Here is a 25044-nt window from a genome sequence, read left to right as displayed (position 1 = left end):
GGTGGGGACAAGGAGCAACAGCTGGCAGTTAAGTTTTCAGTAACTAGAATTCTATTTGGTCCCAGTACTTGATTCCTCCAGGGAGGGGAAGCTGGTCCTTCATGTTAAGACAATTTAAGAGTACCTCTAGCTTGCTAGCCAAGGTCACTGTCCCAGAGTCTTCCCAGATCACCAGGTACTGTTCAAAATAAGTTTCTTGACCAGTGACACAATTTCAAGCTTGGGCTCTGCTGCCTTAACATTGTCTTCCCTGGGTACTTTTGAGCTGCCTACCAAGCATCTTGGTTGAATGATTGGAGATACAGATAAAAATTTGCTTTAACAGATATAACAGTTATATTTGTTTTAGATTTGATTTAGATTTGTTTTAACATATATAAACCTCTAATATGGGAGGCTGGAGATTTAGCTCAGTCTTAGAGTGCTTGCCAAGGTTATAAAATAGTCCTGGATTCTGTCCACAGTACCACAGGTTCAAAAAAATCTACAATATTGAAACAAAATGGTTAAAATCTACAGGAATATTTAAATTGGAGCCCAAGAGCAAAACATTACCAAAGATAACTGAAATATAACATTTTAATAACAATTAGCTACTATCTTAATTAAAAATTACTTATTACTAGAACTTCAGACATGATTTCCCAGTATTTTGTATGTGATAGGACATAAAAAGAATGAATCCAAATCCCTTTAAATATGTTTGCAAAGATTTTAAGTTCAGTTACTAGCAAAGATTTAAGACAATATTTCCAGGATTAATAGAAATGAAAAACAATAGAACTGAAGAATATTGATGTGCTTGACATGGTACATAGGTAAATAATTGGAAATGTATTGAAATGTCTGTCTTACCTGGGTAGAGTGTGCAGTCCAGAAATGACAAATCATCAATTGCAATGTCTCCAGTGAAACCATCTCCCACAGAAGCTTCCACTAAAATCTGATGAAAACAGAAGACAGTTGTTATGAAACTTGTGACCTAAAAGAAAACATAATCTTTTGAATAGTTGAAAAAAATACTTAGCAATGGTCTCCAAACTGGTTCTTTTGCCTCTCCTTGGATTCTTCCAGGAAGTGAAAGCACTCACTATTACTGTTATTACATTAAACTATGTGGCTCATTCTATTTTAGAGGAGTTTCAACAATTTGAAGCTTCAATATGTCAGAGTATAGCTACTTCCTTATGACTTGTTCTTCTGAGCCTCTAAGTACTTGAAGGTTATTTATTGCCCTCTAATCTCATTTCTGCTCCTCTGTATGTGTATATGTATTATATATTATGTAAGTATGTATCTGTACATGTATGTATGAATCTGTATATGTGTCTACACAATTATATATGTATATGTATGTATATTTAAGTATGTATGTATGTATCTATCTATCTCTCCATCTATTCATCTATCCATCTATACTTCCAAGTTTAAACCTCTCATAATTCCAGAAATACAATTTGTCCCCAGACTTGCTTGCAGGGATATAGATTTTCAAGGACTTTCAAATATTTCTCACACAGACCTTATTCAGTAACACTTCATGAAATTGGATAATTCTTATTAGATTTCCTTGTGATACATTAATCACAATGAACTCAGATGACATTGGTGCTGTTACTGGAGCTGCAATTCCACCAAACTCCAGTAAAACATGAAATACTGACACACCACAATAGTATACAACAGATTGTGACTATGGCCAAGATTTACTATAATAGAATCAATCATGACGAATTATTCTAATACTTATGCAAATGTTTTGCCTACTTGCTAGGCATCCTGCCATAATTTAATAATAAAGAACTTCTAACAAACTCAAAGGTATAAAACATTTCTACTATTATAAGTACATGTTTCCCATTTCATTTTTTTTCTTCACAAATGTTAACATATTGGAGTTAAAATTTTATTTCATTTTAAAAATACTATCCTCCATACATGACATACATACATTATGACATACATTATTTATTCATGTCCTAGTTCAAGGACAGAGTTTTTTTTGTTGTTGTCGTTTTTTGTCAGTTGTGGCACTTGCACTCAGGGTCTAGGTACGCTGTCTCTTAGCTTGTTTCTCAAGGCCAGCGATCCACCAACAACTTTGAGTCACAGGGCCACTTCTTGTTTTTGAATAGTTAATTGGAGATAAGGGTCTCACAGGGACTTCTCTGCCCATACTGGCTCTGAATTGCAATCCTCAAATCTCAGCCTCCTAAGTAGCTAGGATTACAGGTGTGAACTACCAGTGCCCAACGTCAAGGATAGGTTTTTTGTTTTTTTTTTGGGGGGGGGGGTGGTCATGGGGTTTGAACTCTGGGCCTGAGTGCTGTCCCTCAGCTCTTCAGCTCAAGGCCAGCGCTCTACCACTTAAGCCACAGAGCCACTTCCGGTTTTCTGAGTGGTTTAATGGAGATAAGAGTCTCATGGCCTTTCCTGCCTGGGTTAGCTTTGAACAGAGACCCTCAGATCTCAGCCTCCTTAGTAACTAGGATTACAGGCATGAGCCATGGGCGCCCAGCAGGATAGGTTTTTTAAAAATCATATTTCTGACTATAAACTTTTGCAACCTCCCACCAAACTTTCCATTTTTTAATGAGAACTACCACGATTTTTTAATGATTTATCACTTAAATAAGTTGATGGACTAAGAAAAATTTAAGCATCTGACTAATAGACAAATACAGTCATTGCCTGAAACACTCTTCATGCTATTTAGTCAGGAAAATATCCTTGGGCTCACAATCAATCACTACAAATGAAAATGTCTTCTTTTGATCTCCACAATAATTGAAAACAATGTAGAAAAAAAACAGGTGTGCTGGTAGCTCACATCTGTAATTCTAGTCACTCAGGAGGATCACTCTTTGAAGCCAGCCTGGGTAGAAAAGTCCCTGTTAAAGTCTTATTTCCAATTAACCACTCAAAAACCAGAAGTGGTGCTGTGGCTCAAAGTGGTAGAGTGCTAGCACTGAAAAAAAAGAGCTCAGGAAGAGCCCAGATCTTGAGTTCAAACCCCATGACCCCATGACCAACAACAACAACAAAAGTAGTAGAAAAAAATGTTCAGTACAGAAACTATTCTCAATCAAAAGAAATAAACCACCACAATTTGGCAAAACTGAATATTAAAATGTTCTCTTAGAAGAAATAACTGTGATTAGGAGAACCGTGAAAGGGGCATAACAAAGGTACATTAATAACTAATAACAATTGAGTTGGATCAATACATCCCCAGGAGAAACTACAAGGAGAAGAAAAACACTGAGATAAATAACACTGTGACTAGTCATACTGCTAATGATTATTATGAGCTTATTCATGAGAAAGAATAGAAAACTGATATCAGAATCCCAAAGTTAATGGTAAATGTTCTTGTTAGCGTACAAGGACAACTTTGGAAAAGTATGGACCCATTCATATCTCCATTCTAGAATATGGCTTAACTATTATATTTAGGTGGTTGTACATTAAAGAATTGCTCATCTATAAAATTTACAGTTAAAGTTGTGTAACACAGCTAGATCACACAAGGTAAGCAGCACTGCTAAGAGAATGCTGTTTACACAAGCATACTCCTGTTAGAGGTAACTTCCTATTACTTTGATTTTTCAAGGCATAAAAAATGGAACTGAGCAAACTTGTAACCTCTTTCCATTGACTAATCATTAATTTCAAAAATAAGAAAATACAACGTATAAATTTTGATATATCTTCAAAAAGACTCAAAGAAATTCTTGCCTAAAATTTATAAAAATCACAACTGGAAGGCCAATGCACTGCTGATGGGAATTCAATATGATACACTTTGCAAACTGATTTACATTTTTTTTCAAAATTGAATTTGCACACATTTGTCACATTTGTCACATTTGCACACAATGTGACAGCCTACAAGTAGGTTCTGTCTACCTAGAAGAAACAAAGACATATGTCTAAACTGAAACACATTTATAAAGTTTATTTAAGCCTTATTTATAACCTCCAGTACTAGAAACAGTGAATAAATGAACTGTGATACAAGTCAATACCCCTCAGCAAAAGAATAAACCAATGACAATTGCAACAACAGCTGTGAACTGCAAAAGCATCATATAGTAAATGAAAGATGTTGGAGTCACAGGCAACATACTTCACCAATTCATTAATGGGATGTTTTAGAAATGTCAGAACCTATGAGAAAAAAATATGTTTATGTTGCCAGTTCTAGGTAGAAGAGGAGACGTAGGCTACACAAGATGAGAGATTTGGGGTATTTAATGACCTATACCACCTCCAAATATTCTGCCAATATTCTAAAGTCTTGGTTCCCAGCCTGTGACAATATCGAAGTTGAAGGAACTTCTGGGAGGTGGGCTCACTGGTTTGGAGGATGGGCTTAGTGGGGGGAAGTTAGGCCAGTTATTGAATTGTTGTCCCCTTCTTCTCTCCCATCTGCTTTACAGCTACCATAAAGCACACACTCTGCCTCTGCCCATTATTCCCATGATGATGTACTGTGTCACTTGGCAAAGTGACCACAGATGAAAAGCTCTGAAACTATAAGCCAAAATAAACATCATGAGGTTTTAGGTGGCTTATCTCAGGTATTTTATCACAGTGTGGATAGCTGATGAACACAGATGCAAATAATCTCTCTGAGTGTCTGCTGACTGCCCAACTGTGTGCACTTGTTAAGGTGCATGGATCTGAGGAGCTGAACAAGATGGCATGTGCCGATATAAATTCTATGTTGATGAACAATAAGAGATATATACTCTATGCGGATGGCCATAAATCATCAGTATTTCAAATAATCACTCTCATAAATTTTCTCATCTGCCAAAGAATGCATAGCATTTTACAGCTAGCATACAGTTGTGTCAAGCATCTTATTCTAATTTTCCATTCAGTTATGAAACATCATCCCTTGCTATGTACTAATAATTCTCTTGAGAACAAATATGTGTAGTTTTCCCTTTCTAATAGCGTCCATTTATTTTACATTTGGCTTCTACATAATAAAAATGCAAAACAAAATGAGAAGCATTATAGGAGTGCGCTCTCTCTCTCAGCCTGAGTTGACTAAAGGTCATATATCCAATTTCTATAAACAGTCAGACAACTATCCAATAATTTATCCTTTTACCAACTATTCTTGTGAGTGCCTCAAAATTTGGCTTACAATTTCAAACTTCCTAGGCTAATACTTAGGGGAAAATCTGCTGAGCTCAACATAAGAGAGGTTTTAATTATCTTTAGTATTGTTTACATAATCCTAAAACCACTCTCTATGAAATAAAAATCAGATTTGCTCTGACAAATTTTATGTTTCTATCTCCATCTTGGGTCATACTGCATATACAAAATGGTCTAGAATCACTAGAGTAACTCAATTATAATAGCAGACATGACAAAGTATTTATCATTAAATATAGACCATAAAAGCTGTATCTAAACTGCAAGAAGCTGGATACAGACATGTATAATAAAAGTGAAACTGTAGTACAAGTAGAGATAAAATACTGAAAGAGATAAGTAGACCACATAATATGAGAAGATGACTTTAAATTAAAAACAAAAACACAGTGTGCATGGTAGTGCATGCCTGTAGTCCTTGCCAGTCCCAAGGCAAAAGTAACTAGATTGGGTCAGAGGCCAGCCAGGGTAAAAGTATGAGGTTTTATCCAAAAAACAAACTAAAAGCACAGGATTGAGCCATGGTTCAGGTACTAGAGTATTCAGCAAGCACACTCAAGGAGTTCAATCCCCCAGTACTTGCAAAAAAAAACAACAACAAATTCTGAGATCTACCTAATACATCTGAGTTTTTATTTTAGGGAAAATCATGTTACTAATTTTATTATCTTCTGGCATCAAACTATTTCTTCTCAGCTAATGTCTGGCTTTATAACATATGGATTCCTAAGAATCTTTGATTCTAAAAAGCAAAATTGTATCTATGAGGTCCTTTTACTGTTCCCATAGTAACCAGGAAGCTAGAACTCATCCTGACCTTGATCTTATCATGAAGAGTAATGAAGTCTAAATAGGGAGCCCTGGGTTATACCCAGGACTTGAGCTCGCAAGTCAAGTAAGATGGTAATATTTGGAGTAAGATACTGGCTTTCTAGTTACCACAATCCCCAGTACTCCCTATTACACATCTAACATTATGATTGTGAATTGGCACTTATCATTTCGGACATGGTATACATCTGTCATTTCAGGTCTCTTGCCTAGTTCTCATGCACATTTGAGTTCACAGATTCCTTTGGGTAAGTTTTAAGTCAGAAACTCTGAAGAACCTGTCCATTTCTCTCTGTCAACAGACCGTGGTGGCAGCGAAGCTTGCCTTTACTGTGGAATGGATGCAGATGTGACAATGTGAAGGCCATTCACAGTTGACCTTTGTTCTGAGGCTGGACTGTGCAGAACATGGGAAATCCACAGAGAAGTAATTCACAGAAAGCACTCCCCTTAGTTCTCAGTGTACATGCAAGTTGAAATATTTAGACCAATGAAGCCACCTTTACAGCTTATAATATCTTATTTACTGCTCAACTGAACTGAAGGCATTTATCTTTTTTTGCTAGGTTCTGAGATGGCCAATGCCATTCACATGCTCTTCATCTAGTTCTCTCCTGCCTGCAAAATTCTGTTCCTGTCAAGGATTCTACTGTGTTGAAGGAAGAAAGAAAACAGATTGGAGGATGATGGGGTGTGCTTGAGAAAGTAGGGTCATTCAGAACCTCACCCATGCTTCTTTCCTTACATGAAAATAATGCTCTTTAGTGAAAGGGATCGATATATCTGATCCTCTCTCCATTTTTATACTTCTCTTCTCCCCTTCCCTCTTCTCATCTCCTTTCTCTCTGCTCTCCTCTCCTCTGGTATCTCATCATCTCCTCCTCCTCCTTCCTCTCTGTAAGGTATATTAAATAGGTAGGTTTCATTAGGTAGCCAATGAAGAGAACACCACGTGCTATTCAGGCAGGAAAAGAAGTTTATTTAATGAACTGCTGCCCCTGCTGTGCATGGTGGAGAGGCATGGCTGAAAAGGAAAAGGGGCAACCCACCCCTGGGCCAGGACTTATCTAGGCCAGGGACAGGAAGAGGTGTGGCCAGGTGGGGGAAAGGTGTGGCCACACTGGATCCAAATGTGACCTCAGGTCTGGGACCTTCCTAAGGTCAGATGGGAGGCATGTGGCCAGAGGTGGCCCAGGATGTGACCTAGCAGGAGGGGAAGGTGACTGCTTCCAGGTCTGCCATTACCTAGGTAACAGATATTGGGCAGAAACTTAGCCAGGGGGTAGGGAGGTGTCCCTGTGCAGACCCTACACTCTCCTCTCTTCTCCTTCCCTTCTCTCTCCTTTTTCCTCTTCTTTCCTCTTCCTCCCACTCCTCTTCTCCCATCTTTTCTCCTCCTCTCCTTTTCTTTCCTTCCCTCCCCCTCTCTTCTTTTCCTCCTAGTCTCCAGATTTTCAGGAAAAGTTTCAAGAGGGTCTCTGAAGATCCCATAGCCTTAAGTACCCAGCTCTTGGCATAGTGACCTATACATTATAATCTCTTTCATTTTCAGGGGGAAATGAGTATCTACTTTTCAACTGAGGTAACTAACAAGGCAATAATGGCTTCCTGTGTGTTGAACATGGTGAAAATGATTACAATAAGCAGTTAATTTGTCTTGTTATTTCACACAGATGCCTAAACATAGCAAACCCTACTTCTATTTGCACTTAGAAGCTTTCTCTCATCATCACATAGACTTGATCTTGTATTCCAATTTAAATTCTGTGGTTGGTTAAATTTTATACAGTATTATGCTGCTTCTCTTTTTTCCATGTTTTGTTTGCATTCCAAGATTCCTTTGTCCTTCATTCTTTGGCTACTTCTCAAGTATCATTTTTTTTTATCTGAAATAGCATCACTTTCTGTCTGGAATAATAAACTTTCATTACACACACACACACACACACACACACACACACACACACACACACACACACACACACACACACACACACACATAATAGTTTAAAGTATTTTTAATTTTTTTTAAATTCCAGATCTGGCTATACAGCCCAGGCTGACTATAAACTCTCAATCCTCCTACCTCTGCTTTTCAAGCTCCTGGGATCACAGGCATGCATCACAATACCTAACAAAACTTTTTATCAATTTAGTACTAGGACCTTTAGGTCCTAAATCTTTATTTTATACTTAAACGATACATAAGAAGTTTAAATAACTACATGCCTGTAATCATAGCTACTTGGAAAGTAGGGACATGAGGATCAAGGCCAGCCCAAGCAAAGCTGGCACTAGACTCTATCTGAAAAACAAAATAAAAGCAATTGACCTGGGAATGTGGCTCAAATTTGAGAACATATAGGAGAGGGACCTTGGATTCAACCCCAAGTACCAAAGATAAAATGATGTAAAAACATGCAAATGAACGTCTACTTTCTGAGTGATTATGAAAGTCCCAGAGCTTCTGTCTGATTTTTTTCTTTTCATTTTTCTTTTTGTTTATACTGGACTTCTGAACATTTTTTACTGATCACATAGGTAAGTTATAGAAGAATTTATGCAAATAGCACAAAACCAGTTCAGCTAGTGCTTTGTACTTTGATATTTGTTATCTCACCTCAGAACTGCAACATTGACTCAGGGTTTAGCTGTGTCATATTATCAATATAACAACTTCTGTTTTTGTCACATCTTTCTGTATCTTTAAGGCTCTTCATATAAATGTAGTCAAATCTTCACGAAGGAGAGGATGCCTTGTGTCCCACATGCTCTTTAATGTATTTATTATTGTAAGATTCCTGTCTACTTGGAAACTGCTGTGAAAAACTGACTTTGGTGAAATCTGATTTTAAAAATTATCTCCTATGATTTTGTTATTCACAGGTGGAAATACTTTAGTGCTTGATAAACCACTGATTCTCAAAGTAGCACTGGAGGGTATTTTGATCATTAATGTTAACATAAAAAGCACATTATAATGTAGCTTAAGGGGAAAAATATCTAAGTCATCAAATTCTTTGATTTAGCATTCATGCTACCTTAGATAAGGCTAAAATATACAACAGATCTTAGAAAACCATAAATTTATAAGAATGCCACATGGGAGTATCTATAAACTTTGTAGATTTTTAGCATAGTAAGTAAACATACTTCCTAATTGCTTTGGAATGGATAATTTTAATTTGAAACTTTTTTTGATCATGATAAGGGTCTTTTCCTTCAGTATTGGGTGTTGAACTCAAAGCCTGGATATGCTAGGCTGTCTAACTTAAGCTTGGTGGATTTTATTTTGTGTTTGACATAAGTTCTCACTAACTTTTTCTATCTAACCTTGTATTTGGGATTCTCTTGCCTCTTCCTCCCAAGTAGCTGGGATTACACATGTGCACATCCCAGGTTTGCTTTCTTTTCTTAAGCCCCTACCCTATACTTTATCTTTTTCTGAGTTTATAAAGCAGAGGTAGATAACAAGACTGAGTATTCTTTCAAGAAAGATTTTTTTTTGTTTTTTTGTTTTACACTTCCAGGGAAATGGCTAATTCATTTATTGCATATACATGGCCAACTTTCTGGATTTTGAGTCTGTAAGATTGGCTACCTTATCTAAACTGACTGTTAATTAAATTTTCTTGCTTACATACTTGCTCTAAGTTTTGCTGAAAACTTTCCTAGTTATTTCACCAAACTAGGTAGCAGCCCTTCTCATGTACATATTTAAGTGTTGGAATTCTTGATGTCAGGATCAAAACACAACATGAGAAAAAAAATTTAAAAAAGGAAAAGAAGAAACATCAGGGATAGAATGACCTCTCCAGGTTGAGCTGATGTGCTTTCCTCTCCAAATGATGGCACTGCTCAGGTTGTGCTTTGCAAGCTCACCAACTCCAGTTTTGCACGCAGGAAACCAAACCCGAAGTCTTTATCACAGACAAATGAATCTATTCTACTCCGGGAAAACAGGGAACTAATATTCAAATTTTCTCTCCTTGCAAGATTCAGCAGCTCAGCTGGACAACTGATTGCCCTAGTTCTTCCAGAGAAATACATTCCAACAGAGTCACCTTAACTTCCCCAGACACAAGACTGAGTTTCTTTTTTTTCCCCCTCTTATCCTTGGGTGTCCAGCCACTACCCCAGGCTTCTGTTCAAAAGGATAAATTAGTTTCAAGCCGTACTTTAAAGCAGAAATCCCTTTAAAGCATTTGGGTCAGAAATGTCAAGTCAAATAGCATTTAGCGATGCTTTCCTGTATGCAGGTATTCCTGGCACAAGAAAATAAGCAGGAAGGTCTCATTCCAGCCTCCGCTCAGTGGGAGCAGTGGATTCATGTTGGTTTGTTTTTCTATGACCTGGAAAGTTTCTCTGGGAACTAATATAAAACAAAAATTCTAATTTATTTGTAGTAGAAAACAAAAAAACAATTGTAATGCCCACCTTTGGTCCTCAACTCCACCCAGACCTGCTGGCCCCTCCCTCTCTCCGCCCAGACCCACCTGAACTCCCATCGACCTCACTTCCTATCCCCCAGACCTTGCTGCTACCTAGATAGAGGAGGCTGCTATGTGCTCTCTCTCCAGGAGAAATATGACTCCTCTAATAAACCTTGTATTAATCTTTCTCTTGTGCCTGCCTGCCTGCCTCTGCGTGGTCCCCTGGCATGAGTGTGATGAATCCTTTCATTGATCCTTTCAAGTAAATGTATCTGAATACTTGTACTAAGTGCTCATCAAATTATGGTTATCAGCAGGCAAGTCTGCTTGAACAAAATCAAGGTGAAAAGTGTGCTTGAGCAGGTGCCAGCAGCTCACACCTGTAATCCTAGCTAATCAGGAGATTGAAATCTTAGGACTGCAGTTCGAAGCCAGCTCAGGCAGCAAAGTCTGTTTTATTTTTACCACCAGTTAAACACCAAAAACCTGTAAGTGGGACTGTGAGTCAAGTGGTAGAGTGCTAGCCTCAGGACCAGCATTCACACAAAAAAGTATGTTTGGTAAGAAGACAAAGAAGTATCTGCAAGCTAACACAGACAGCTGCATAAGAAGGAAAAGGAATAAGATACTGACACAAACAGATAATATCTTCACCATTAACAAAAGCTTTTGCTAAGAATATTAAACATCTTAATTCATTATAATTTGCCTATCTTCCATTCACTGAATTTAGGTGATACCCTTTTATGCAATTTAAAGGGAGAATATGAGCTTCTTGATGCTATTTAACAGATAAGACAGAATAAGTTGTCATATAATCCAATTCATTTTCAGATATTTTAGAAATAGATTTAGACTTTCAACAACTCTATCACCTAATTTAGATATCATTTAATTGGATATTTTCCCAAATATCTTACCATCAGAATTGCCAAGGACTTTTGTTTTTTTTTTTTTTAATTGTATTTTATTTTATTTGAGAACATACTGTACAGAGGGGCTACAATTACATGGGCAGGATAATGCATACATTTCTTACCAAGCATTGCAGCCTCCTCCTTTGTTTACCTTTCACTTCCCTTCCCCGCCTCCCCCCTCCCCCCACCCAATTTTACCCCCCTCCCCCCACCCAATTATACCCCCCTCCCCCCCCACACCGACATTGTAAAGCTGGTTTTGACATGACATTTTGTACTTCTCATTGTTGCAACAGGTCCACCTGAATCCTTAAACGACCTGTTTGTCCCAATCTCCTCCACATGTTATACTGACATCAAATATAGTGAAAGCAGGGGTTACACTGTGGGGGAGGGACATACAAAGCAACAAAGAAATAATCTTATAAATGCGTTAGAAACACATGCATGAAAGAAACGAAAACATTAAAATACATATTTAAGGGTTCATTTTCCTAACATCACATTATCTGACCTTTTCCGCTTGACTCATACCTATACTAGATATTGCAAATAAGGGAAACCATGGGACCTATGCTTCTTTGGGCCTGGCTTACTTCACTTAATATAATTTTTTCCAAACCTTTCCATTTCCTAACAAATGGGGAAATGTCATTCTTTCTGATGGAGGCATAGAATTCCATTGTGTATATATACCACATTTTCTTGATCCATTCATCTACTGAGGGGCATCTGGGTTGGTTCCATATCTTAGCTATGGTAAATAATGCTGCAATAAACATAGTTGTGCTGGTAGCTTTAGTGTGGTCTTGTTTGTAAACATTTGGGTAAATGCCCCAAAGTGGGATTGCTGGGTCATAGGGGAGATCTATGTGAAGTCTTTTGAGGAACCTCCATACTGCTTTCCAAAGTGGTTGAACAAGTTTACATTCCCACCAACAATGAAGTAAGGTTCCTTTCTGTCCACATCCCCTCCAGCATCTGTTGTTGTTAGAGTTCTTGATTTTTGCCGTTCTAACTGGAGTGAGGTGATATCTCAATGTTGTTTTGATTTGCATTTCTTTTATGGCTAGGGATGTTGAACATTTCTTCATGTGTCTATTGGCCATCCTTCTTTCTTCTTCAGAGAAGCTTCTTTAAGTCTTTCGCCCACTTATTTATTGGGCAGTTGTTTCTTTGAGGATTTGTTGTTGAGTGGTTTAATTTTTTGAGTTCCAAGTATATTTTAGATATGAGACCCTTGCCAAGGACTTTTGTTAAAAACAGAGATCCTCTCATGTCTGTCATTCCTGCTGTTCAAGAGGCGGAGATCTGAGGACCAAGGTTTGAAGCCAGTCAGGGAAAGAAAGTCCCTGAGACTCTTATCTCCAATTAACCACCAAAAAGCTGGAAGTGGAGCTGTGATAGAGCACTCTCCTTGAGCAAAATAGCTCAGGGACAATACCCAGTCCCTGAGTTCAAGCATCAGAACCAGCACACACACACACACACACACACACACACACACACACACACACACACACACACACACACACACACACACACACACACACACACACACACACACACACACACACACACACACACACACACACACACACACACAGATTCAAAGAGCTCTCCTTTAGAGTTCCCGATATGATGCATATAGGTCAGACACTGGGAATCTGAGGTTTTCTAGGCATATATGTAAATTAGGTCAAGAGCAACTAATTCCATGTTCTGTACATATGTAGAGAAATGCAGTCTTATACTTGACAAATATGCCATGTATCATACATGCACAAACGTATACACATATATACACACAGATAAATGGCTTAGAAATGTAAATTACTCTGCCTGAGAGCTGATATATAAAATAATACTTTAATGGCTCTTAAACCACTTTTCCATCTATCTAGCCATGATAGAGAGAGAATATATATTATTTATGGATTACATTATTATATACCTAGAGAATATACATTATTTATGGATTTGAGTGTTCCAGAAGCACTTCACATTTTTTCCTAGACTGGAGGATCCTTAATCATACCTCGTCATTTCCTGTAGACTAACTAAAACCTTGAGTGTAAATTACTTTCAATTTGGGTGGGATCACATTGTTTTTTTTTCATAAGAATTGTTTTAGCTTGTTCTAGTTCTCCATGATAGGTACTATGTTGTGGGTAAAAATAATGCAGCAAATTTGATTCTTAAGTCATTTAAGATTCCAGTAATGACATTTCAATGTCTAAACAAAATCAGAGCTATTACAATATGGAATCCACTTGAGATACCATGTGTTCCTACCTGCTTTTTATCCCTCGATTAAAAATTGTATGTTCATGCAATGTCACAGCTCATGGACAGAAACCACAAGTCACCACAATAGTGACTACATCTTCACTGCCCCTCTCCTGTTCCTTCCAATTCACCATGCTCCTGCACAATATGCATACAGCTGTCCACGTGATACCAACAGCTGTGTCTGTGCTTTTCACTCCATGGTCCCACAAGCTCAGCATACTAAAATCCACAGATACTGAGATATATACTTTTGTGCAGGGTAGCATCATTTTACCTACTTATATTCTGCTGTGTACTACAGATTATTTCTAGATTACTTATAATTCCTAATAGAATGTAAATGCTTTGACAATAGTCATTATACTCTATTGTTGAAGAAAAGTCTACATGTGTTAAGTAAAGTCACAATATTTTACAAGTATTTTCTACCTGCATTTGGTTGTATCTGCAGCTGCACAATCTGCTCTGATGGAAAATCAAGTATATTTGCTTTTAACTTATGCCCAAGGATCGAAAATTTTCAGATGAGTCAACAAAGCCAGAATACAAAGTGATTAGTCTGTGTTTAAACTGGCAAAGTATCTCAGCAGTAACTATACCTCAAAGTCAATGTAGAGTGTAAGTAATGTGTTAAACAGATTTATTGTTGAGTTGCATGCTATTATGTGTGTTGATCTACAAAATAATAAGAGCTGCAATTATTAAAAAGTGTTAAGTGTTTAAAAGTGATAGAGTTATTCTAATTTTGAATCATAGTTAGGGCAAGATTTCACTTCCTCTCTAAATTCTTAAATTAATTTTACATAAAATTATCTAAGCATACAAGGAGAGATAAGAAAACTGATAAGGAAGTCAGTGAAGAAACTAACATAGTGAATCACAAGTGCAGTTATGAATGCCACTCAGTGGATCTAAAGCATGGATGAAAAGTAGACATTAGTTTGGATAGGAAAATGGAAAGTCATGCTACATATAGACTTCTAAAATATTTCCTTTGGCAGATTTTAAGGATATGGCATTCCATTTCATATAACTAATAAGATCTTAGATTTAAAAGTAGTTTCCTTTTATTTTATTTTGCCAGAAATTTTATTTACAATAAATATTTACCATAAATATTCGTACAGGAAATATCATAGAAAACCTAATTTGGTGTAAAGCCAGACACCTTCAAACTAAGCTTATTCTTCACCCACCCCAATCCAACACAGAGTTATCATTCACCAGCTATTGCTGGAGCACTGTAGTCTCTCAGGTTCATAAGAGTACCTTTGCCTTGAACTTAAAACTGTACATAATCATGTTACAAGACCGGCACCCAAAGTTCGACTTGGTGAGGACATTTATGTAATAGTAAACGCTAAGATCTGTGTTTTTAAAACCATGATCATAATTCAGACCACAAAATCTCAAGATTTTGTTTAAATCCTGGGATTTTTTCATGAGAACTGCGGTAGAGATCAAGGCACACAAGGATTCACGAGGCTGGCTATTGAGACTCCTTCAGTAGGTTCATTGATATCATTTTTTAAAAATTCATCGCAGGTATCTCTAAATTTATTTACATCAATTTCTTTATGGGGGGCATTTTTTTCCTGGGAATGCCTAGCTGAAGGGGTTTAATGTTTTGTTTATTTTTGTGCCTGTCTGGATACTGTCCCTGAGCTTTTATTTTTTCTCGGGACTAACACTGTACCTTTGAGCCCCAGCTCCACTTTGGGCTTTTGGTATGAGGGAGTTGGCCTTGGAACTCTTACATTTGGATCTAAAAACTCAGTCCTCTTATTTGTTTTTATTCCCAACAGAAGCAGCAGTCAACCTTGTGATCAAGAGAAAAGGATTGGATATCCGATATCCCCTGGAGAGGAGGAGAGAGAAAAGCATGAGGGACCACGGTAGAAATGCGAGGTGACCGTGATGCTGCATTAAGTCATCCCAATGCCAGAACCTTCCTTTCTTAAATCTCCACTTTCAGACTCCTTTGCACTTTCTTCATCCTTGTGTTGGTGACTTGTGTCTCAACTTATCCAAGGAACACTTTTGAAAACATTTGTTTTTCACTTCATCAGAGAACCATCAACATTCTCCTACTTTCCAAAACAGTAGACCCCAGCTTGTTATCACATAGAAAGGATTAAGAAGAAATGACATAATTCCTAACACAAGTTTCAGTTAACAGAACATTTTTCTCTCTACAGTAGGAAAGAAAACTGCGGCAGTGTTGATAGTTTACCTGCATACTTGAAAGTTATGCATGAATTATTAACGGGTAACTCTTAAGAGGTCATGTGCACAGAAATGACAACAGTCATGCCTGAGGATCACATACCCTTTCAAAGCTCAAGAACAATGGAGAAAAAAAATCCCACTTCTTTCATGATGCTGAGAGCACATAATGGCCATATGGAATCCACAGTGGCTGCTTACAAAGGGCAGAAATCAGAAAACAACTGTAATTTTTTAAAAAATTAATTGGATGTCTTATGAAATAAAGCTACTCTTTTGTGTAAATTGGAAAACAGTCATATTGAGTTTTGTCTTTTTTTTTACAGTTCCCTGGGCTACTTTTTAATGACAATGCTGAGGAGTTGTGGCAGAGGTCCTATGGCCCATAGAGCTCAAAATATTTGCCTCCCAGGTCTTGAAAGGACAAGTGTATAGAAGTCTAGTATAAATTAAAAGTCTTTCATGGTCAGAACCCATAACACAATTAAAAAGTCTTTTTACAACCTTTGATTTTTTAAAATAGATTATTTAAAAATGTAAAAATGCTTAACAGACCACTCAATATTGAATAATGAGACCAAACTGGTTTAAAGTTGCCTTTTTAAAAAGCATATTTCCTTCCTTAAAGATTTTCTAATCACTGAAGCAAATTTAAGAGCTTAGTGCATGACTCCATTCCAATACTGAAAAATGTGTCAGGAATATTATAAATCCTCCAATTTTCATAGACTCATAGCTAAGCTTTTGAAATACAAAATCTGCTTTATGTAATAAATATTATCTAAGGCATACTCATAGCTGAATCCTATAAAAAGGAAAAACATATGTGCAGGAAGATTTAAAAATATTTGAAAAATTACAGAGTAATCATTAAAGACAAATTTCCTAGATATTAATCTTCTTTTATGCACTTTTGATGATCTCATAAATTATGAAGCTACAAATAGAAACTTAAAACTATTTTCCCTAATGCAAAGCAGAATAATCAAAGCAGGTATTTTGTTCAAGAATTTAACTAAGGAAGAAAGAACATGAAACACAGTAAAGCTAGGTAGATCATAAAGATGGCTTCTCAAGCTGATCATTGCTATGCTGCCAGGTTCAGACTTTGTTGGAAGCATCCAATGAAGTCATTTAAGAACTGAATTGTCGAGGCTGGGAAGGTGGCACAGTGGTAGAGCGCTTGCTTTGCATGCCTGAGGCCCTGGGTTCGATTCCTCAGCACTACATAAGTAAAAAGAAAAAAGCCAGAAGTGGCGCTGGGCTCAAGTGGTAGAGTGCTAGCCTTGAGCTGAAGAGCTGAGGGACAACGCCCAGGCCCAGAGTTCAGGCCCCACGACCGGACCCCCCCCAAAAAAAGAATTGAATTGTCAGTCTGAAAGGAAAAAAGGGCTTCATCCCCATTGACCATCAGTGGTCCATGGACGCGAGATCTTCTACCTGTGCGAATGCTTCCCCAGCTAGAGTGAGAGGAGACATGGGCTGTGGGCCAGTCTAGGCAGGTGCTTATATCACACCTGCACCAATTCATCAAAGCTCGAGGTTGAAACCCATGCACACCCACTTGCCACTGCTGAGGCTATTAAAATAAAACATGGGGCTAAGAGATAGAGAACAAGTGTCCCCAGAGTGCTCAAAGGAAGATCCAATTCTCTTGAGACTGGAACTGAGACATTTAAATTTATATAGCCGCACAGATAGGAGACTTCAAGTGCTGGATGCTTCTGTTAGTTCTCTTCATCTGTAAAACATTCTCCCTGCAAGATCTCACTCTGTAATTTCAAACTACCACCCATCTTTAATGATTTAAATCTTCTCCACTCCACACTTTTCCTTTAACCTTTAGACTAGCTCTCTTCTTTTATTCTTTGCTGTCTCACAGACATTCAGATTTGTAATATATCTAAAAACAAGCCTAAAAAGTCCTTGTGCCTTCTTCCATCTCATGATTCCTGGTGGTGTTCTTACTGGAGTTTTGAATTATCCTTGATTTCTTCCCATTCACTCCATACATGCAAGCATCGGTGAAACGGTTGTTCTTGATCACTTTTATTCCATCTGTTCTAGCCTATGTTCTCAGTGATGTGGCCCTGGTTATCTCTAATGTAGACTAACCATCTGTATTTTTAATAGTAGTCTTCCTTCAACCCTGTCCTTTTTAGAGCTAACACAGTAGTTTCTCTAAAAGGCTCTGATCAGCTTGCTTGCCTGATGAAAACATTTAAAGTCTCCTTATTTCCTGCAGAATAATTTGCTATTCTTGACCAGGACATCTAAGATATTCCTTGACATGGTTTCTGACTTAATTTCTGCATGCCTTATACATTACAGTCCATACCTTCTGAAATTAGTTGGAGATTTTCCACATAACAGGCTGCTCCTCATTTGTATACATTTGCATGGCCTTCCTCTTTAATTCCTGGCCCCATCCCAATGGGGCATCACCGTCCACACCGGGAGATTTACATCATTCAACTCCTTCATCATCACCACCTCTCTGAGTCTGATGTCTCATCTTTTTTATTGTTATTATTGTTTGGTATCTGTGTCTCTCCTAACACATCCACTTCATGTACACAAAGATGATGGCCCATCTGTGATTCTACCATTCCCAACTAGCATAGTACCTTGAACACAGAACCCATCATTAATGAGCAAAGAAACTTGTCCATATCAATGGGCATAAAATAGCATGTAGCATATATTCTTTTAAATATTGGTTCACCTTGAATTAAGTTAAAATACAAAGAGAATGCATGCCCAGAAGTTCATGCTATGCTTCATTCTGTCAGGTAAATTGTTTACTTATGGAAACTCAGTTGTTTTTCCCCCAAAAAAGAGATAAAAACAAAACAGTTAATGGCTATCTTTAAAGTATAAGATAGAAGAGTTGTTGATATGTATCAGTAAAATCTCAATTATCTAAGAAATATATAGACTGGAATCTTAAATGCTCTTTAGAGTTCAAAATAATTAAAGTTCATGTAAACTTTAGAATTTTATGTACTCTAACTCCTGCCTTGATGTGATTTTAACCGTATTATGTGGCTTCTTGGAATATTTGGAAATACAAGTTGTAAGGTAATGTACAGGTGCACATTACATTTGTACAACATCAAATGTCAAACTCATTGATATTTCTGTGATGAAACAACTGGCATAAATACCTTAAAGGAGGAAAGATTTATTTGGCTCATGGTTTCAGAGGTTTCATGGTCAGCTGGTTCGAGTCCCACGGACATGAGACAAGGCTAAGCATGTGGTAGAGACACTCACCCCACTGCAGGGATTAAACAGAGAGGAAGGGGAGAGGCACAGGAGACAGGAGATATCCTTCTGAGGCATTTACCAGTGACATATTTCTTCTAATCAGGTTCTACTTCCTAACATTTCCATCACCTCCCAAGGATGCCATCACATTATGATTCCATCAGTGAATTCGTCCATTCAGAAAATCAGAGCTCTTGTGAGGGACTTAAAGCTCCACCTCTAGAACACTTCTGCTTCTATCAGGGACCAAATCCCCTCCACATGATTCTTTGGGGAAATAACTTCATATGAAGACAATCTAACTTATTATACCAGCATAGGTAATACCCATCAAAAAGGAAAACAAGAGTCAGTGGTCAATGCCTGTAATCCAAACTATTGGGCAGGCTGAGATCGAGAGGTTCAAGATTTGAAGTCAGAAAAGTGTGAGAGACCCCCTTCTCAGCCAAGGGCAGGATGTAAAGATTGTCTCTTATTCTGCCTTTAACAGGAACTCCAAAATAATTAGATCTTGCATGTGTCTGGACAGAAACTTCAACCCAATCTCAAAAATAACCAGAGAATTGGGCTGGGAAGGTGGCTCAGTGGTAGAATGCTTGCCTCACATGCATGAGGCCCTGGGTTTGATTCCTCAGCACCACATAAGCAGAAAAAGCTGGAAGTAGCACTGTGGTTCAAATGGTAGAGTGCTCACCTTGAGCTGAATTGCTGAGAGACTGGGCCCAGGCCCAGAGTCCAGGCCCTACAACTGACAGGGGGGGGAGGAGAGAGAGAGAGAAAAAGAGAGAGAGAGAGAGAGAGAGAGAGAGAGAGAGAGAGAGAGAGAGAGAGAGAGAGAGAGAGAGAGAGAGAGAGAGAGAGAGAGAGAGAGAGAGAGAGAGAGAGAGAGAGAGCTGCACCAGAGGTGTGGCTCAGTGCAAAGAATACCTCACTTACAAGCATGAAACCTTAATAACCTATTAGTGTGCCAAAACAAAGTAAGACAAAAACAACAGTGATGACAACAAACAAGAAAGACCCAAATTTAAAGTACCTTAAAATTAGCCACGTGAACCAAATGTAGTGTCCCAGCATTTGTGAATCAAAGGCAAGTAGATGATGGGTTTGAGATTAGCCTGGGCTACACATCAAAACCTTGCCTCAAAACTAACACAAATAAAAGAATAACTTAAGCTAAAAGGAAAACTTATTACAAAGGCAATCTCCTCAATAAAGAAACAAATTTGCCAGGTACTAATGGCTCACACCAATAATCCTAGCTACTCAGGAAACAGATCTGAGAACTGAGGTTCAAGGTCAGATTGAACAGACAAGTCTATGAGACCTTTACTTCTATTTAACCACCTCAAAGCTGGAAATGGAGGTGTGGCTCCAGTGGTAAAGCACAAGCCATGAGGAACAAAGTGGACAGAAAGCACAAGGCCTGAGTTTAAGCCCCAATACAGAAAAAAAGCAAATTAAAATTGTAGCATAAATTCCATGGGTCATGGTTATAGAAATGAATTCACTTTAATCCAGTGCTTCAAGTAGAAGGAAATTAACCTTAGGGTTATCCTCATTTTTCATTACCATTTTCCATTATACCATGCTATGCTTTGTGTGCTAAATATAAGTCAATTTTTCATCTCAACACTTACTAGACATACAGAAAGTCACTATTTTGGAAATCAATAGGAAGAACATTTGTTTCCAAGTAATTTTTGAAGGTTAAATGTTTTCAAGATTTTAGAAAATAGTTCATTTTTTAATTGAAAAATCTAATTCAGATGGAATTACCCTTCTTATCCTCAGCACTGGAATCTGTGAAGGAAATTATGAAACATCCCCAAACTGGCAACATTTCCAAGATAAGAAGCTATTAACTATAGTGTTGGGAGAGGAACCGACTTCCTGAAGAATTTTTTTACAATTAGGACGTGGTAAAAGCAGAGTAAGGAATTAAGAGCACAGATGTATTTATCTGGGCATTATCATCACCATATCACTGAATATCTCCTGCATGTTCACTTGGGTGCTCTTCATTCTAGCTGGGATTGCAAAATGACTTTAAGTTAAGCTTTACTTAAATGTCAAATGAAATGATAAAGTAGTACTTAGTAGTACTAAGTTTTTCAAGTCATAAAATTACATAAATAATAGTAGTAATGTAAGCTTACTATTCATAATATGAAAATGATAGTACAAATGGTAACCCTGAGATGCATACAGTTTACTTAGAAAGAATGATACCCACATATAGCCTATTCCCATGTCATCATTGGTAGTCACGTGGCCAGGGGCAACTCCAAGACTTGTTGCTCTGTATGGGTATGGCAGAGGAGAGAGGACAGAGTCAAGAAAGGGACCAGACTGAATGTTAAAATGGAATCAAATCAAAGAAGGAAAAACCAGAGAACTGATTATAACATAGATGATGCAACAGTTGGTAGGGGTGAAAACAAGCAAGTGCTATATTGATAAAGGAAAAGAAAGTTCTATCTTCATACAGAGTCTATTCTCAAGGTTGTCATTTCTTTAAGGCCATACTATCATTTAGATGAGGTGCATCCAGGAACACTGTGGGTCAAGGTTGGTTCTGTACAGACTATAAAGCAACTGTAGGAAGGATATACCTGGAAGTAGTTTCTTTAGTATGAAACTAGTCATACAACTAATATGCACTAATGATAATAATAGCATGTGTATGTATAAGTGTATGTGAACAGAACTGTGAATCTGGAGACATAGAAATATAGAAATTGCTTATTCCTGATATTCCAGTGTACTTCTCATTTTTAAATAGCCTAACTCATCTTCAAAAATATCTCAAATGATATGAAAAGTTCATTGAGCCACATGTATCTTAGTCTATTTCTGTGATATAACAGTATTCAATAGGCTAATCAGCTTATAAGAATAGAGATTTAATTTTTATCCTTTCCCATAGGGAGAAGGCAGGAGTCAGAAGACAAGTGTGTGTGTGTGTGTGTGTGTGTGTGTGTGTGTGTGTGTGTGTGTGTGTGTGTGTGTGTGTGTGTGTGTGTGTATTAGGAACAAGTTTTAAATAAGCCCACTCCTTCTCCCTTGATCTAATACCCTCATTAGATTAGAGCCTATATGACTAATCACTTCTTAACATTAGGTAAGCAATTAAGCTCCAACATGAATATGAAGAAGACATTTAAACCATACCAATAAGCAAAGGGAATGTCCACAGAAGTTCATAGATACTGAGAGAAAAATAATTCCATTGCAAGATATTCAGAATAAGCAGAGGTTTTAGGTACCGCACTATATTTCCCAATAGATCAGAAGTGTGAAGTTGAGTTTTTTAATGTATATTTTCGCTTTCCTTCATCTTACTTTTCTATTCCCAACCCTTCTGGAGACTAGTTTAGGGATCAATAAACATCTTCAACTTCAACCACTTCAAAGTAACATTCCTTTATGTTATGGCTTTTTTCCTCCTGTTTGCAGAAGGTTTTGGAAAAAATATAAAATACAACTGCTAGGAAAGTACAAAGTAGGCTTAATAATTCTGAAGTTCAATTTTTAAAAGTCACGATGGTCACAACGAAAGACCATGCTTCCAATACATATAATGACATTGGGTAGTTGTGGAGGTGGGAGGGAAGGGATGGTAGGGGAAAAACAAAGAAGGAGGCAACAATGCTTGATAGGAAATGTACTCATTACCTTCCTCTTGTAACTGTAACCCCTCTGTACAGTGTTTTTACAATAAAAAAGGTATTTAAAAGAGCAAGCTGGAATGTTTGCTTGAATAAAATACTTAGAGCACAATAGCTTGAATTCAGTTCTAAGAAACTACTTTTGGAAAGCTTATCAGATTTCAGTTTGGCAAGACTTGACAATGCTGTTTTGAAAATAGTTTTAGGAAAATAATACCTAAAGCTATTCTAAGTGGAAGATTTGATGTGAGGACAATTTTGTCACTAAGTTTCTTTCAAATTCTGAAATTTTGGGAAGGACTAGAATAATAATTACTGATGATTTTCTTTTATCTTATTAGTGAATGTTTTGGTCCTCAATCACCAATGGTCTGCTTTATGGATGAATAATACATCATGCTCCTAATCTATAGTGAGTTATGTTCCATAAACAGTTCTGGAAGGATACTGCCCTCGAACATAAATTGGTATGGATCACTTTGTTCTCACAATTTTTCTGCTGAATGAGAAAAAGTTTGAGGGCATAAATCACGATAAAGCAATCATCTGACAGAGTCACAAAGCAGCCCCATACCTTTTTCCTACTAAATGCTATATGACCCATTGATTTTTTTCCACTGAAGATAAAAGCCAAAATCAGGTATCATCAATATAAACAAACAAAAGTGTTTTGTTCAATATGTTATAAGATTTAAAATAAACAGAGAAAAGGCAAATCTAGATAGTTTCACACGATTAAAAACAAGTGTGGATCAGCAAAGAAAAACACATCCAAGACACAGTTCATCATTTTCCATGAAAGGGAACAGTAACTCTGAGAGGAATAAACTGATTTTTTGTTTATCTGTCTAGAGGGTTCAAATTGGAGATTTTTAGCAAAACAATCCAAATTTGATGAACTGATGCTATTCTCTTCATGTCATACCAATATACAAATATATTTAATGACTATGTAAAGCAGAGGCTGGAAAGACAGATGTTAACATGTCTGGAAAATGTATGCAGATTCTCAAATGGCAAAAACACATCCTGCAGTTAGGATCTCACAACTATTCAGGGTCCCTTATCTTCAGTCTTTCTTGGTAAAACCTGCCAACCCAAACCTGACCTGACAAATCAACATCTCCATTTCTCACTCCTTTCTCCCAAATGTGGTCAGAGAGAAAGCTAAAGAGATCTGTCAGTAATCCATCTATATGTAAAAGGCCCAACAGATTGGTAATGTGCCACCTCTGGAGAAAAGAAGCTACACAGTCATACCAAGTTTTAAAATCAGCTGCAGCCTGAGAAGGGTTAAAAGTCATGTTAGAACTCATGGGTTCACATTCATACCTAGCATTTTTGTTTTGGCCGAGCAATGAGCAATTAAAATATTCATTCCCAATAACCCAAATATTTTTTTCTTTTCTCTTTCTTTTATAGTGTAAGTAGATGGATACTAAAACAATTATACATTATTTTCAAAATGTTCTTTTATATTTCCAGTTAAAATGAACCTTAAAATACCCCCTTTTTAGCTGGGTGCTGAGGGCTCATGCCTGTCATCCTAGCTTCTTTGGAGGCAGAGATCTGAGGATATATCAGCCTGAGCAGAAAAATCCATGACACTCTTATCTCCAGTTAGTCAGCAAAAAGCCTGAAGTGGAGACTAGCTCAAGGGGAGTGCTAGACTTAAGCAAAAACACTCAGGAGTGGTGCCCACACACTAAGTTCAAGCCTCAGAACTAGCAGAAAATACATTTTTTTTCTTGCATAGTCAACATTTTAGGTGCTATTTAGCAGTATAGCTATTATAATAAATTTAGAAGCTTGCAGTAATGATTTCAAGTAATGGTCTTATTATACTTGGGGGTAAATTTTACTTGTTTATTTGTGTGATATAGGTTCTTATGACATAGCCTAGGCTGATTGCAAACTTTCCATTCTCTTGTCTCAGCATCCTGACAGCTGGCATTACAGGTGTGTTCTACCATTCTTAGCTAAAACTATATCACAGCACTTGATTCCTCTCTTCTTCTCTGTTTATGATTCTACATCAGAACAGGTGACATAATAAACCGTGACTATATTTGAATTCAGCTCAAGAGACCTTATGATAATTTTAAGATGGCAAGAAAACATTAGGGTACAGTTCAGTAAGCAACAAAAGTATGAATGCTGCTTACATATGATTCAAGCCAGAATACTCCATCTGAAAAATGTCATCACAAATGCTAGCAAATTATACACACT

The 25044-nt window shown here is 37.4% G+C and overlaps 1 protein-coding gene and 1 long non-coding RNA gene across 3 annotated transcripts in view; one reads left to right on the top strand and one right to left on the bottom strand.

The window, feature by feature from the left end:
* Malrd1 (MAM and LDL receptor class A domain containing 1) overlaps window positions 1-25044 on the bottom strand; it is a 470497-nt gene that overhangs the window by 325601 nt on the left and 119852 nt on the right. Inside the window, exon 19 of the mRNA XM_069991735.1 lies at window positions 856-943. Within this exon, the coding sequence (XP_069847836.1) occupies window positions 856-943 (88 nt within the window). The remainder of the gene's footprint in view (window positions 1-855; window positions 944-25044) is intronic.
* Window positions 87-16085, top strand: LOC138805623 (uncharacterized). Of its 2 annotated transcripts, XR_011365603.1 has the most exons (5): window positions 87-175; window positions 6309-6433; window positions 6573-6711; window positions 14100-14266; window positions 15454-16085. It is a non-coding gene; the product is annotated as an uncharacterized lncRNA (long non-coding RNA). The 2 variants fall into 2 exon arrangements; XR_011365604.1 differs by lacking the exon at window positions 6309-6433.

The sequence above is a fragment of the Dipodomys merriami genome, unplaced genomic scaffold (genome assembly GCF_024711535.1).
Source record: "Dipodomys merriami isolate MVZ:Mamm:240054 unplaced genomic scaffold, mDipMer1.0.p SCAF_4, whole genome shotgun sequence".
In the NCBI taxonomy this organism is placed as follows: Eukaryota; Metazoa; Chordata; class Mammalia; order Rodentia; family Heteromyidae; genus Dipodomys; species Dipodomys merriami.
Note: the sequence above shows the minus strand (reverse complement) of the source record. Positions and strands in the feature narration are given on the sequence as shown.